The sequence below is a fragment of the Hibiscus syriacus genome, unplaced genomic scaffold (genome assembly GCF_006381635.1).
Source record: "Hibiscus syriacus cultivar Baekdansim isolate YM2019G1 unplaced genomic scaffold, ASM638163v2 tig00117005_pilon, whole genome shotgun sequence".
In the NCBI taxonomy this organism is placed as follows: domain Eukaryota; kingdom Viridiplantae; phylum Streptophyta; class Magnoliopsida; order Malvales; family Malvaceae; genus Hibiscus; species Hibiscus syriacus.
The window spans coordinates 2,092,685-2,109,580 of NW_024063519.1; the positions used below are offsets into that span (position 1 = coordinate 2,092,685).

A 16,896-nucleotide genomic window follows, 5' to 3' on the forward strand; every position below is an offset into this window, starting at 1 on the left:
TTACTCTACACAAAAGGGTATTTTAAACTGTGATCTGCAATCCATTATTTTTTTATTAGTATTCTGCCGAGGCCTTTGATTTGATGTCTCCGTTCGGGAAGGGGGTCCAGTGCAGGGAGAAAGTGACTTAAGGTGGCAAGGAGAAGAAGGCATATTAAAATTCAGATTGTTTTTGTAATGTTGGGTCTGGAGATGGAGTTTGGTACAGGCCATACGATTTCCTGTCACTCTCTGCTGCACTGCACAATTGTCGGAAAATGCAGCAAAAGTGACACATGACAGGCCTACCAAAACCCCAAGTCATTAATTTGGAAAAATCCACACTTCAAATGGAATACGATGTTAGAGAAAAGAAAACGAAAATAATCCTACACATTCACGATATTTTAAATGGTTTTATTTTTATATAAATATATATCAACCAAAAAGGTAGACAATGCCAGATATTAAATTATAAAAGGAGTAGCAATCTAGCAGGCCGGCCTAGGAATCCTATAACCATAAGGATGAAGACTGAACCCCATAGGAAAAAATTGACTCCCAAACATAGAAATAACAGTCTTTTTTCCCTTGATCTTCTGTCTGAATTTTAACTTATTCCATTTGTCCAGTCTTAGTGATAGGGGCAAGTACTTGGCATTCTTAGTTAACCATGATTTGCCGACCAAGAATTTGGTTTCAATGTTCCTAGTAAACTATCCACACAAGAAACTAAAAAAAAATGTTTGGCCGTCTCTGTCTCTCGGGAATTGCCCTTATTTGAAAAGTTCAAAAATGTTGAAATTTTTGAACCATCAACTGATTCCCGAACGCTTGAACCGGTCCGGTTTTTAATTGAAAAATGAACCCAGATTGATTCCGGTGTAATATCGAATCCATAGCAATTTAATCAAGTGTCCCTCAATATAAAGGCTACTTGCAACCAACTTCTGCAACTGCAGTTTGGTCTATAGTTTATCAGAGCTCTACAATGGCGAACATGTCTTCGATTTCCGAAGATTTCTCCTCTAAACTTCCGCCTACGAAACACTCCATAGAAGAGGCGTCCCCTAAACCTCCACATGCCACAAAATACTCTACTGGAAGTAGCAAAAGGTTTACATCGACAATAACTTTGCATGAACAATGACATTCTTCCATCAACCATGCAGAAGGTAAAAGTTGATGTGCTTGTTTCTTGTCTGTCATATATTTTCGCCAAGATACATAACGATGTTATTGATCTCTTCTGCTAAATCAAACTGTGTAAACAGGCTGTTGCGGAGCTTGTTGGCACATACATTCTTGTCTTTATAGGTTGTGCGTCGATTATTGTTAACAAAACCCAACCACTGACTATAGTGGGCATAGCATTAGTATGGGGCATGGTTCTGATGGCAGCAATATATTGTCGGCCATATCTCCGGTGTCCATTTCAACCCAGCTGTCACTCTAGACTTGGCTGTCGGTCGCAAATTTGTATGGCAACTTGTAAGAAATCTTTAGTTATGAAACACATTTTTTACTGCAGCATATTGCGTTCATGCATTGAAACTCTTCTTCCTTATCTGTCAAGGTACCTATATATCTGGTGTCTCAATTGCTGGGAGCCACTCTTGCTAGGTTGACCCTCAGGGTATTGTTTCATGCCCAACATAATATTAAAGCAACAGTTAACCAATGCAATGATCCAACTAGTGATCTTGAAGCCATTGTATGGGAATTTATCCTCACTTTCATATTGATGTTCAACATTTGAACGATCGCTACCGATGACAGCAGTAATTTGATTTAAGTTATATCATAGTTCCGAGAGTTTTTTAACTTTGTTTTATTTTCTTTCGATTCCTCATTAATCAACAATCTTTTATCTAAAAATATTAATTACAGTTTTTTTTAATATTTGATGGACCAAAGCAGAGCAAAGGAGTAGCCGGAGCTGCAATAGGTGCAACAGTGCTGTTTAATGTCATTGTAGCTGGGTAAGTTCACTTTCTTAATATTTTTCTCGTAAAATTTTATGAACTCCATAAATTTGGCAGGAATATTATCGGAGCTTCAATGAACCCTGCAAGAAGTGTAGGCCCTGCAGTTTTCTCTGGTGTTTACAAAACCTTTGGTGTATATTGTAGCTCCCATTCTAGGAGCAATGGCTGCAACTTTGGTGTACAGCATTCTTCGAGTACCTAAACCAGAAAAACCCGTAGACAGTGCCAAAAGCACCTACAATGATCTTTATGTGAACTCTCAAGTCTCATCCGTAGGCATCCAACTCTAATGGATTGTTTCCATCCATGCCCCATACCAGCTTTAAGATACTTGATTAGGGTTGTTGATCGATTCTTTTGTTACCAACAACTTAGAAAACTACGAAAAAGGTACAAATAAAAGTCAGACATGTTATAGGGTTATATCAATTTGGAAATAAGCATTTTTCAAATTTGGAGTTATTGTTACAAAATAACAACGATTAAATAATCCCAAAATAATAAGAGAACAAAATAAAAATACATATTTATGTGAGAAATCTTAAAATGAAAAAAATTACTCCGTAGCCTTATTTATAGAGTTAATTAGATCACAAGAAGCAGGAATTCATACCTTCAACCAGACAGTGGTTTAAGAAGTACAATCGTGTCGAAACAAAATTCTTATCATGTGCTAAGAGATTATGGAAAACCAAATGGATAGCACAAAACATATGAATTACGGTTCAATCATTTCTTAAAATCAGTTTAGAGTAAATCCATAAACATTGTTCTATTTGAGAATTACACAATTCTAAATTCTAGCCAGGATTCTCTTCCCTATCCGATAAAGGAAACGAAATACTATACAACAGGATTATGTAATATGGAAGAGATATTGTACATAGACCAGCGGCGTATCAGTACTAAGTTTCATACACAGAATATCAAATTCTGATCAAGTTAGAACTGCGATAGCATGTGGTAGATGATGCCATGTATCACCCCATCAGCCCACAAGTCTAGCCATTCTAGCATTCTCCAACTACAAGATTCCGGTCTTCAGAAGTGTTTATCTGTTTACCTATAAAAGGGATTGATATGAGTCGAATTTCAGTCATGGTTATGCTTTAATAATTTTTATGTTCCACTAAATGATCAGTTCGATACATCTCAAGTATTTTAGAAATCCAAGTCCTAGACAGCAAGAAGTTCAATGTGCAAAGCTGTACTGATAAGTAAGAAAAGTTTTCAAACGAGGCATCTTCATTTCGTCAGTCATTAGGCAGAAGGAGCTCGGGTCCGAATTTCTTTATGACACTAATCATGTGTATTGGCTTTTTACCAGAACTATGTGCAGTAAATGAGGGGGAATACCAGACAATCGTTGGAAACTGAATCAAATGTTCTTACCCGGTTTGGGATAAACGTCTCCAGTTTAGTATTTGGTGGGACTGCGGATGCCTTGGTAACTGCTCTGAGTAACTAGAAGCTGGAGGAGACCAAACCGGAACAACTCCTCCATCCCTTTCTCTCCTACTACTGCTAGTAGATGAATCTGCTGTGGAATCCTCGGCATTTCCAACCGCCATTGGGAGATTAAATTGCAGAAAAGTGTTGTTTCGAACAGTCTGGTGAATTCCTTGGTTTAATGTGCCTCTTTGTGGTTCTTGATGCACATTTACGTTTCTTGGAACTTCTGCTCTGCTATCTTCTTCTGAAGTTCTAAGATCTGAAGAAGTTTCGTCATGTATGCCTCTCACCAAAGAAGAAGTCATGCTAGGAACCATCTGATCTTCATATCGACGAGTTGTAGCTGGAGCATTGTTCCTAGCAGGTTCAACGTTTTCCTCCATTTGTACGTCTTGAGGGAAAGCAAATGGCACAGATTCAGTAGAGTCTCCAAGGCCTTCCTCAGTTCCATTCTCAATTGCCGCTCTTGAAGCTGCTTCGAGCTGCCACATCGCCGAAAGTGCTTCTTGCAACCTGTCTTTTGCATCAACTATTCCTACAATCGGCAGAGGATAATTTGATCCGAGCTCGATTCCACCAGCTTGAAGTACAGATTCAGGAGCATTCCATGGATGGTGAATCCAATCTGTCGGCAATCTTGCAAGTTCAGGAAGCCACCTTCGGACATATTCTCCATGTGGGTCAAATTTGTAACCCTCAAACTGCCAAAAACTTTAACTGGATAAGAGAACTGGCTCTATATATCATCCAAGGAATTTGGATAGATAACAATCCATGTAATAGATTTCAAACATACTTGCATCATATGGCTGCAATGAAACTGGATAAGAGGGACTAAAGGAGATAAAAAAATGGCTGCAATAAAAGCTTCCATTGCCTTCTGCAACATTTACAAATTTATGCAAGTGTAGTTGAGGTTAAAAAATTAAGTTATACATGTTATTATGCGTTGCTTCAATAGCCAGAAACTATGAGGTTTAGACAGGGGTCAAATGCCATAACTAAAAAGATCTCAACAACAATCTTTTCTACAATATGAAAACTAATAACATGTACTTTGATAAACTTTACTGGTAATGACAATACTATTTTACAAATACAAGTTCATGATGAGATTATCATGTCAACTTAAACATGGAATGAGGTTAGAAAATGGAAAAATAGTTATATCATTATTTTTAGTTTATATTTGTATGTTAGGACGCATCAGAAGCCAAACAGCATTGATAATCTGCAACACAGCTAACAAGAATTTCAGTCAAACCTGTGGATTATCTATGCGGTCAAACTCGCGACCGTCTGGAAGAGTACCGGATATATACTGCCAACCAAGAGCATCACTCTCTAAATCTGCATCTAAAAGGGTGTCCCAAAAATACTTCATACCCCACCGCCAAGGAAGCTGCAGAACCTTTACAAAGAAACTAGAAACTACGACTCTTATCCGGTCATGTAGCCAGCCAGTGGCCCACAACTCTCTCATTCCAGCATCCACCAATGGATAACCAGTTCTACCTTGTCTCCATGCCTTAAAATAGCCCTCATCCACTACCCAAGGGAAAAACTTAAGATGCCCAAGAAGAGGCCTTTCATGGCTGTAAGGATGGTTAAAGCTCAAGTATCTTGAATATTCCCTCAGACCAATCGACTCGAGAAACAAGTTAACACTCTCCTCGCCCGCTTTGTTCGCTTCATTGGCCCATAGAACCTGCTTGATGCGGACAAGATGGAAGACTTTTCTCACACTCACCTCCCCGAAGTGCAAGTGGGGAGAGAGAAATGAGGTGGTGGCACTATCAGCCTTTCTTCTATTCTTAGAGTAATCAAGCAGAGGTCCATTGATGAATGTGGTCAAAGCCTTGTCAGCATTGCTCCAACCAGGTGACCATGCTCGAGCTAAAAGCGCATTACTTCCCTTCTCTGATTCATCTTCAAACACTAACTGATCCGAATGGCAAGATTTCACATCACCTAAAACAGAGAGACGCAATAAATATGTACTACTTGAACAAGGGTTATATGCAGTTTCACTGTAATTTCAGGTCAATAAATAGAAAAGCTAAAAGGCTTCAAAGAGGGACAATGATTGATAATGGAGATTAATAAGTCAAGAACATAATCGAATGGACACCAACCTGAAATGATTCTCTTAGGAGGAAGAAGTGGAGCCTCAGGGTCATAGGGCATGCTAAGACATCTTTCCCAGAAAGCGGTAAATGTAGTAAAAGGGCGTCCTTGAGCATCATTTACATCCCAGGGTTCATAAAGTAAATCTGCATTGAAAGATCGAACTGCTACACCATGGGCTGTTAATACCTCCTTTGCCCGATGATCCCTCACCAGTGATATAGGATCTGAAAAAGTAGTAAATTTCCACTTAAATGTTAAACATAGAGCCTGCTTCTATGTTTGATTAAACAAATTTGTTTGATCAGTTAAAAATGTTAATACTCAACACACTGGTTTCAAAGAAACTATGATCATTTTAGCTGGAACTGGTCAATTTTATTAGTGTCAAAAAAATTAAATGACTGTTAACATTCAAACTCAAGGAAGACAATTTGACATTCCTGGCAAAACAAAATTGCAAAAGGCCTATTTGTAAAACAGCTGACCTCAATATTGATTGATGCAAATCTCATAAGACTCGGTTGTTATAAAAGGAAGTTTAAGAGAGAACGATAAAAGGAAGTAAAATAATAGATAATCCCCATGCAGAACCCAACAATAAAAAAATACATAAAGATTAGACATTTATACACAGCAAACGGTAACAGACAAGAAAATTAAGATTAAAAAATACACAATCTAATCTTCCTCTTTTCTTTTTTCTCAGTCGAAGAAATGAAATGAAATGAAATGAAATGAAAAGAAAAGAAAAGAGAACTAACCATACAAGTGATTGAAGAAGAGCTGAGTGGCACCAGTAGATTTAACAACCTCAAGAAGAGAAGAAACACTATCAGACGATCTCTTTGTGATGAGACAAGTGCCAAGGCTCCTCAAAGAAGAGTCAAGGTGAGCCAAACTGTGCTTAAGCCACCACCTTGACACCCTTCCAGGTTGATAATGGCCTTCTTCTTCAGGTGCCCATACAAACACTGCAACAACAGCACCAGTTCTAACACCAGCTGCAAGTGCCGGGTTATCTTCAACCCTCAGATCCCTCCTGAACCAAACTATGCTACAACCACCACCTGACATATCTTCCCAAAGCTCATCAAAACTAAAACTTGCAAAAACAAAACTTACCTTTTATATCTATATACCATAGCCTGAAGAATCCTTCTTGTCTGATTAAAAATCTTATCTTTCCAGCTTTTGCCAAAAGAGGGAGCGACTTTTAGCTTTATTATTATTAGTAATTGGAGGAAAGAAAGAGCATGTGATTGGCTACAAGTGGGAGAGAAAGCTTTGGCACTTATCTTTTGCTTCTAGTTGCCCTTTTTATTAAGTACTTAATTTATGTTTCTCTCCAAGGTTACGGGGTTAATTTGTCAATTTGGATATAATGCTCTTACATTACCAGTTGCAATTGAAAGGTGTTGGCTTGGGAGAGGAATTTGGAGTGTGAGCGAAGAGGATTGGTTCAGGGGAAAGTGAGGATACAGCAAAATGATGGACAATTTGCAGCCACAAGTTTAGTTTTTTTTAATCTAGATTTTTAATTTACTCTTTATCCTTTTCCACGGAACAAAAAATCCGCCAACCCCTCTAGTTCCTGCTCTAATCCTCTTTCTTTGACAGGGTGGCCTAGAGAAATACTGTGAAAATGAAAAGATAGGCTATGTTTTCCATACTAATATAAAACTTAATCAAAGATGGAGTTAGTATCGAACTGTGTAATAAGTCAAATTACTAATTTTAAAATAAATATTTTTTTCATTTATTAAAAATCGCTAGTAATTTAAAGAAAGTATTTTTTAATTCTAAATTTGACTAGTTGTATGTGCCTTATCAATACTTAAAAAAATTATTAACATATATCACATTATAACACCTCTTGTTATTCAAAAAAATAAAAATGAATTAAATTCTAAAAATTAAGAGCATTTGAATTTTTTATTAATTTTAAAATTAAAATTTTTGAAAATAATTAAATTAATAGTTAACAATTAATTTTATTAATTTTAAAATTAATATTTTAAAAAAAATTATATTATATATGGTCTATGAAGATAACCTTAAGAAATTGTTAGCTCTCTATCAATCAAGATTTTCGGAAAGATTTATTCACTTGTTAGAGCATCCAAGAAATCCATATCTTTTGAGTTAATTATAATTCATAGACAATATAAAATGCTAATAAACTCATATGATCTATTAAAACGAAATACAAGATTTAACAATTATAATTATTTAGTTTGTTGATTTACGACTAATCAAAATTTCTTTATATCTATCATCCTCGATTAAAGTTCCTATAAATATCTCTCGGTCATAATTGAAGAAAAGAGATGTTAGGATAAAAACCTAAAACAATCTCTTGTCTCACGTCACATTTCTTCTCTCATTTTTAAAAAAAATCATCGACTAAGTATCATCTTATCATTAGCTATATTTCTCATTTCAAATTAAGAGAAATAAACCACTAACTATCTACACAAATCATTTATTTTCATTAACATAATTAAACTACAAAAAATAAAAGAAACTGGAAATTAAGCCATCTAAATTAAAAATTATGGACGAATCTTTTTAAGAGTTTGAGAGGACATGATATAATGATATTTTATATTTATTTTAAATTAAATACTAGTTAAATAATATTTGTTTCTTAATTTTTAAATATAAATATTTAGTATTTTTTTTATTTTGATATAAAACAAATTAGTCCCTCAATATTTATTTCTAATAACATTTCTATTAGAGACAATTTTCTCTCTTGCATGTAACAAATGTTTGTAATTTACTCAAAAAAATGCTTATATTTAATTTTTTTATTTTGTAATAAATACAAGGTAGTATTTGTTCAAATATAATTTTAAATAATTTGATATTAAACTATCATACCCTTGATATTCACAATAGTCGAACTCAAAACTTAAAAAGTAATAATATTTTTTTACTATTGAGATCGTTTCATTTGTGACTTTTTTTAAGCTTTTCTTCTTCTTCTTTTTTGGCAAAATTGGCCGAATATCATAGACGAGCTAACTATTTAGTCCAATACGGCATCAAATATTTTATTTTGAAAATTACGGTATTTGATATAATAACTTTGAACTCGTCACATTGATATAAATATATTTTTTATTAAAATTTATTACTATGATATAACAAGATTCTAATAAAAATTATATTTTAAAACTTATCAAATCAACATAATAAGTTAAAAAAATTATTCGGATAAACTTATTATATAAATATGCTGAGTTTACTCAGTATTATAATATTTACAATAGATTTTTAATTAATTTTGGAGATAATCTAATAGAACAATTTTTTTTATCCGCATGATTTATTAGACTAATTTTACTTGTTTTTTAGCCTTTCTCGTAAATATTGGTACGTACCCTAGACCTAATAATTATTTTAAGATACATAAAGGAAGATCCAGATTTCCACGCAACAATATAACCCGTACAGATTGTATTATCGTTTCCAAATTGATGAGAGAAATGAACGGCGGGATACTTCGAATCATTTCAAATTGGTGCAAATCGGGCTCTCTACTTTTTTTTCACTTTAAAAATAATAATAATCTTGTTTTTTACTCTTAGAAAGATGGGAAGGGACAAAGCTGTCGGTCCTGATCAAATTCCTATCACTGTGTGGTTGGCCCTAGGAGAAGAGGGAGTTAAGTGGTTGACCAACATCTTTAATATTATTTTAGAGACTGCCAAGATGCCAGAGGAGTGGAGAGAGTCTACGGTGATACCAATCTATAAAAATAAAGGAGATCCCCAACGTTGTGGTAACTACAGAGGTATTAAACTCCTCAGCCATACCATGAAGCTATGGGAAAGGGTGATAGAGGCTAGGTTGAGACAAGTTACTAGGGTTTCGGAAAACCAATTTGGCTTTATGCCAGGCAGGTCTACCACAGAGGCGATTCATCTACTTCGACGGCTTATGGAGAAATATAGGGAAAAGTCTAGAGATCTTCACATGGCGTTCATTGACCTTGAGAAGGCTTATGATAGTGTTCCCCGCGATACGATCTGGAAGACTTTGGAAACGAGACGGATCCCAACTGCTTATATCCGGGCGATTCGTGATATGTACTGTAGATCTACTACTTACGTCAGGACTACAGTTGGTGACACCGAGGCATTCCCGGTGGAAATCGGACTCCACCAGGGGTCGGCTCTTAGCCCTTACATCTTCGCCTTGATCATGGACGACATCTATTGTGCGACACCAGACGGTGTACCATGGTGTATGCTTTTCGCTGACGACATTGTCTTAGTTGCTGAAACAAAATCTGAGTTGAATAGTAGACTGGCTACCTGGAAGACTGCTTTGGAAGAAAAAGGTTTAAGGATCAATATTGAAAAGACAGAGTATTTATGTTTAAACTTCAATGGGAACCAAAACGATGAAGATGTAGAAGTATGCATAGAAGGACACGTTCTCCCCTCAAAGGATTGTTTCAAGTACCTAGGGTCTATGATACATAAAGATGGGGGTGTAGATGATGACGTTACACACCGTATAAAGGCGGGATGGCTAAAGTGGAGGGCCGCTACTGGAGTTCTGTGTGACAAGAAGGTCCCTCTAAAACTTAAGGGAAAATTTTATAGAATGGCAATAAGACCAGCGCTGTTGTATGGATCAGAATGTTGAGCAACCAAGAAGGATCACGTAAGGAGGATTGAGGCCGCAGAAATGAGAATGCTTCGATGGACATGTGGTAAGACTCTGAGGGATATGACGACAAACTCTGCTATTAGGATGTCCTTGGGGGTGGTGTCTGTTTCCGAAAAATTGAGGGAGGGAAGACTACGGTGGTTTGGGCATGTCCTTAGGCGACTACCGACGGATGCGGTAAGGAGGGTAGAGTCGATTACAGTTGACGGTGCCAGAAGGAAAGGACGACCAAGGCGAAAGTGGGAAGACTGCTTGAGATCTGATTTGAGGGATTTAGCCCTTACCGAAGACATGACCTCTGATAGGAAAATATGGAGGCTAAAGACTAGGGTAGTCGAGTAGTGTGGGTCACATCTATAGGGTGTATCATCTCTGTCTTCTTTTAATGTCTTTGTAGTATTTTCCATGACTTATACTTTTTATACGTTTCTGTTATTGGTATTTATGAAGGATTAGAACTGGGCTTGCTAACGTTGACTTCTGTGTATCATTCTCTTCATGTTTCCTCTTTTAAATTTAGCCGGATCTTATCTTATGTTTCTGTCTATATGCAGAGATTCTTTCGCAGGGATTATTATGCAGGGATTAATTCCCGTTACAGACGCACATATGATTTTAATGACTGCATATGAATACTGTTTAGCTATGTATTTATGTATTTATTTATACATGCATTGCATTTTATCTAAATTTTTAATTTTCTGACTGCCGGAGGTCTTCCACGGAAGTTACTCTCAACCTGGCGTTGGGGGTAGCCTACTACCCTACCTCCCCCTTACCCCATACATATAGGAATTGGGTTTTTTTGTTGTTGTTGTTGTTGTTTTTTTTTACTCTATCTTTTTTCACTTAATGTAACCTCTAATTTAGGGAAAAATTAAGGTGATTTTTTTACTAACTTTTTTCATTGTTAACTGATTAGATTGTTACTTTGTATTGATGGGATATTTTTTCCTCTCAATTTAGTCTTTCAACTCAAAAAAAAAATTTTGATATGGCATTTTTATTTCTGTTTAATGTTGTTATAAATGATAAAATTATATAATTTATTGCTCAATTATCTTTTTTTTTTCTATTTTAGTCATTAAACTTTAAAAAAAATTAATTTAATCACTCAACATTTTATTAATATTTATGTGTGATGTGACATTTATTATTATTATTATTACTAGGCCTGTAAATGAACTGAACGTTCAGCGAACCGTTCATGAACCGTGCAGCGGGAAGTTTATTTATGTTCGTTTATTTATTAAATGAATGAACATGAACAAGATTTTGCGTTCGTTTAATTAAATGAACGAACATGAACAAACGGCCCGTTCGTTCATTTACGATAGTGAACGTTCGATTATATGTTCGTTCATTTATGTTCGTTCATTTATGTTCATTTATGTTCGTTCATTTATGTTCGAACAGAGGGAAAGTTGAATAGTTACGAAGATTATTGAAGTTGTTTGGATTTCAAGAAGATTGTTTTGTTGAACAAATTAACTTTAAGACTTTATTATGTTCATATAGTTTATTTATGATTTATGTATGTTTTTGTCGTATTCGAACAAATTAATTCTAAAGTTGTAGGTTATATTAATGAGTTTTAAGTTGTTATTCTTGTTGTTTACTTTTTTTTACATTCGTTTGTTATGTTCGAATAAGTTTTTTTTTGTGTTTGTGTTGTTCGTTTATGTTCGTTCGTTCGTATTTGTTTATGTTCGTTTATTATTTAAATGAATGAACATGAACAAGCTATATTCCTTAATGAACGAACATGAACAAATCAAAATTTTCATTTATGTTCGTGTTCGCTTATTTATTAAATGAACGAACATGAACATACCTCTGTTCGTGTGCGTTTGGTTCGTTTACAGGCCTAATTATTACTATTATTATCATTATATTAATATATTATTAAATTAATATTAATTAAAATAAAATTTTAAAATATATTGAAACAAAAAGATATTCTCAAAATTATAATTAAATTAAAAAATTCCCTCTACTTTATATATTTTCAAATCTCCACTCTCCTCTTTTATCCTCTCATTTCATTTTTCTTCATTTTCAACCAAAGATTTATTTTTTTCCTTTTTTTTCATTATCTGGTTAAGTAGCTTATCCCCAGTTTTTCAATTTTTTACAATCAATCTAGGTTCATTGAATATGCTAATGAAAGAGGGAAAAATATTTGGTTGAAAAGAAAAAATATCACATCATACATAAATGTCACATCATACATAAATATTAATAAATCATGATGATTAAAATATGAGTAATTTAAAAGTTGAGTGATTAAATTAAAAACTTTTAAAGTTTAGTGATCAAAATAGAAGATAAAAAATAAGAGGGCCAGGTTGAGTTATTTTCTTGAGTTGAAGTGCCAGATTGAGAGAAAAAAAGATTTGACATGTTTAACGTGTCACGCCAGCACAAAGTAACGGCCTCACCGATCAGTGACGAAAAACGTTGGTCAAAAGATCATATCGAGTTTTTTTTTTAATTGGAGGGTCATATTGAGTGAAAAAAAGTGGAGGACCACATTGTTTTTTTTTTTTGAAAAGTGGAGGGCCTTAGGCACCCTTTTGCCTTTCAAATTTTACTTTATTTTTTTAATTAATATTAGTCTTTTTTAAATTAAAGTGATTAAAAAATAGTATTTATTCTAAATACTCTCAACTATTTGATAATGAATGTTTAATCATCCTAATGCAGCCGCCACTAGTGCTTGAACCCGTGACCTACAGGAACAACAATAATTCCTTTAACCACTGAAGTAAATTAGACACATACTCACCCTGTTCATACTTTACATCCACCATTGTTTGTATACAATTTTAGGGTAAATTAACCTAAATGTTACTAAATTTCGATATTTATATTGATTTTATTATTAAATTTTAAATTAATTTAATTTTAGCATTAAATTTTAATTTAAGTTCAGTTTGAAGTATTGATTTGTTAAATTCTATAGGATGACGTGACAATTTGATTTTGTTTAGTGTTTTTATAGTGTATTGAATGACATACAAATACAAAATTTCACAAATATATAGATCTCGTTAAAAAATCTTCCTAAATTGAAATGGAGGTAACAGAGTACACCATGATAATATTAATGTGACAATTTGGTGTTAATGTTGAAAGTTAAAAAAATATTTTTAATTTTTTTTTATTTCACTTTAGCTTATTTATCAACTTACAATCGTAAGAAATAGTCACACTTAAATTCACTCTAAACATCAATCAACCCATTTTATTTTCATTTCTTAGTTTTTTTGTTTAGTTTTTCTTCAATACATCTTTAAAAGACATGATATTAAATACAAAAAATCAATCTTTTTTAGGATATGAGAATTTTCTTAGGTTTTAAGGATTTAAATTGAGTAATCTTTTTTAATAATTATATTTAGTTGATTAGTCAAATTGTTCATTTTTGTTCTCTCATATTTTTTTAAGTTATGAATTATAGATTCAGTATTCTCCTTCTTTCCCATAGAGTCCCCTTTCTCCTCATTCTAGATAAGATTAGGATTATAATTAGATTTAGGGTTAATTTAGTATAATTTTTAAAAAGTGACTTTCAAAAGTACAATAAAAATTAACTTTTTTAAAAACGTTGTACAAAAGTGCACTTTAAAATTTAATTATTTTATATTTATGTTAAAAAGTGAGTTTAAAAATATAAAATATCCATTATAGACATTATATGTAAATTAAAAATATAACATTTAAATTATATTTACATTTATGTACGAACCATATAAATTTAAACTATAACAAAATATAAAAAATATAATTATAATAAAAATGTATTTCATAATATGAATATTTTAATATAAAAATTGAATACTTAAAAAATTGAATACCTTTTTAAGGGCTAAGGCCATCTCAGTCCTCATCTATACTATACAACATCTTTATCTCTACTCTAAAGATAAAACAGAAATTCATCTCCGGCACTATCTCTACATTACCATCAACTCTACTTTATTCATAATATTTAACTATTATAATATTGATTTTGCAAATATAAAATAAAACATATACATTTCTAATAAATATCAATATAAAAAGCATAAATAAAACATTTATAAATAACATTACGAAAATAAAAATAAATAAGAAAATTACAATTCATAATAATAATGCGAAAAAACATAAGTTACATAATTATATATTTTAATTCTCAGAATTAGAATATCCATTCCACAAATGCTCAATTAGTGTATTTCATAGAATAAAATGAGCAGTTGCATCTTTGATTTTTCTAAATCGGGTAAGGAATTCTTGAAATTGAGTCTCCTCATCTTCAACAAATTCGACATTCGGAGGCGGCGCATCTCTTTCTTCTACAATTGGAGAATTAAGATCTCGTTCATCCTCGATTATCATATTATGCATTATTATGCAAGCAATCATAATATCTTTCAAATCATTTTTACTCCAAAAATGTGTTGAATTTGCCACAATTGCAAATCGACTTTGAAGAACTCCAAATGCACGTTCGACATCCTTTCGATATGCTTCTTGTTTTGTCGCAAAATATTTCTTTTTGGGACCAATTGGCTCATGGATAGTTTGCACAATAGTCACCCATTTAGGGTATATACCATCAGTTAGATAATACCCCATATTGTACTATTTTCTACAAATGACATAATGTGCAGGAGGAGCAATACCTCTAGCAAGGTTAGACGTCTCCAACACATTTATATCATTGTTGGCCCCTGGCATCCCAAAATATGCATGTCATATCCACAAATCATAATCAGCTACAACTTCAAGAATAATTGTTGGAGATCCACTTTGGCCGGCATATTGTCCCGCCCAAGCTGTTGGATAATTTTTCCATCTCAAGTGCATGCAATTGAGACTTCCTAACATTCCTGGAAAACCATGTTGCTGACCAATATAAAGTAATCTAACAACATCGTCAGCAGTGGGTGATCTTAAATATTGTTCTCCAAATACCTCTCGAACTGCAGGGCAAAATCTCTTGACACATTCAATTGCTGTAGACTCTCCAATTTTGATGTACTCATCAGTTGCATCTGCCGGAGTTGCATATGCTAGTATGTGAAATGCAGCTGTTATTTTTTGTAAAGTAGACAAGCCCACTTTCCCAACTGCATCCATTCGCTGCAAAAAATAAAAATCACGGTCTTTAACAACAGCAACAATGCGCAATAATAAATTTCGCGACATTCAAATTTTGTTAACCCTTCGTTGTCTTCATTTGAAATCAATTTAAGCAGCGATGAAAATATTAGTACAGGTGGTTCTTCTTCCCAGCGACCAGAGGGTGTAAAAAATCCAAAGCAAAAAGGAAGCAAATCGAAGAAGACTCTATTCTTGCAAATTCCTTCAATGAATCAACGGAAAAGCTTCGGGAAACATTATCTTTATCACAGGCACAAAGGGATCTTGCTATTCAACTGGAAAAATGAAATAATAGAGGCCATAAATAGAAGGTCTGAAATTGCACAATTGAGGAGAGATGACAATATTCTAGCGATGGATCCAGATACCATTCCTGACCCCGAACGACGCCACTATTTTCGAAATGAACAACAAAAAATTCTTCGGAAATGAAAAGAAGAAGAACAATCAACCTCTACTACTTTTAATGTGTTTGGAATGAACTTTGATGATCTTGGAGGGAGTGGAGGGGGTCTGTCTGATTATTAGTTAAATTGTTGTGTTTGAGTTATTGGTTAAAATGTTGTTTGAGTTTTATTAGTATTTTCTATGTTGTTTGAGTTTTATTAGTATTTTCTATGTTTTTATGTTTGTTGTAGTTTTTATGTTTTAAAAAATTAGTATGTTTATTTATCTAATTTCAATGTATTTTTATCTATCTTGCAATTTAATCTAATTGAATTTAAAAAAAAATCAGACAAATTACAAAAAATCAGACAAATTACAAAAAATAGTATTTTTATTTATCTAATTGCAATGTATTTTTATCTATCTTGCAATTTAATCTATTTGAATTTAAAAAAATCAGAAAAATTACAAAAAAATACAAAAAATAATATGTTTATTTAACTAATTTCAATGTGTTTTTATCTATCTTACAATTTAATTTACTTGAATTTTTAAAAAAAAAAGAAATTGTAGCGCAGCTATAGTGTCGCGCCAGATGTGACGCACACTGTAACAATTCTCCAAAGTGGAGATGGTTTTTGGCAATGGGCTAGAGGGAATACTATCTCCAAAGTGGAGATATTCTCCACAGTGGAGAATATTCTCCACAGTGGAGCAGTATTGAAGATGCCCTAAGCGATTGATTCATAATATCTAGATATTAAAGTTTCCTCTATACTTATTCTAAATCATGATTTTTTTAACGATGATATTTCATATGTACACAAGACCTGCATTAAATTGCAGGGGACACATTTATTTATCAAAGGTTTATATAACCGATAAATATTTAAAGTATATTAGATATCTAAAATATTTTTTATCAAAAAAAATTACTTAAAGTTATCTTTGGTCAAAATAGATTTAAATTATTTTTTGATCAAAACAAATGTCTCAAGCATTCAATTTTTTCATTTAATTATCTAAAATATTATTTAATTGATACCACATGTCAACTTTTTAAAACTTAGATAAATTTTTTTTAAATAATTTAGGTACTTATTTTGACATTACATACTTTAGA

The 16,896-nt window shown here is 33.1% G+C and overlaps 1 protein-coding gene and 2 pseudogenes across 1 annotated transcript; 1 reads left to right on the top strand and 2 right to left on the bottom strand.

Moving 5' to 3' along the window:
• Positions 1–900: 900 nt before the first annotated feature.
• On the top strand, positions 901–2,257 carry LOC120195055 (annotated as a pseudogene).
• Positions 2,258–2,754: 497 nt separating this feature from the next.
• LOC120195105 (cryptochrome-1-like) lies at positions 2,755–6,856 on the bottom strand. Its single transcript, XM_039197211.1, has 5 exons — positions 6,311–6,856; positions 5,555–5,773; positions 4,684–5,390; positions 3,360–4,120; positions 2,755–3,030 (listed from the first exon to the last, which is right to left on the bottom strand). The coding sequence occupies exons 1-5, from the start codon at positions 6,621–6,623 to the stop codon at positions 3,027–3,029; spliced, it is 2,004 nt and encodes a 667-aa protein (XP_039053142.1). The 5' UTR covers positions 6,624–6,856; the 3' UTR covers positions 2,755–3,026.
• A 7,600-nt stretch (positions 6,857–14,456) lies between these two features.
• Positions 14,457–15,431, bottom strand: LOC120195056 (annotated as a pseudogene).
• Between the last annotated feature and the right edge of the window lie 1,465 nt (positions 15,432–16,896).

Coding starts and splice junctions, on each gene's coding strand:
- LOC120195105 (XM_039197211.1), bottom strand. CDS start 6,623: ATGTCAGGTGGTGGTTGTAGCATAGTTTGGTTCAGGAGGGATCTGAGG. Junction 5,774..6,310: donor CTTCTTCAATCACTTGTATG/GTTAGTTCTCTT, acceptor CTACTTTTTCAG/ATCCTATATCACTGGTGAGG. Junction 4,121..4,683: donor ACCGCATAGATAATCCACAG/GTTTGACTGAAA, acceptor AGTTTTTGGCAG/TTTGAGGGTTACAAATTTGA.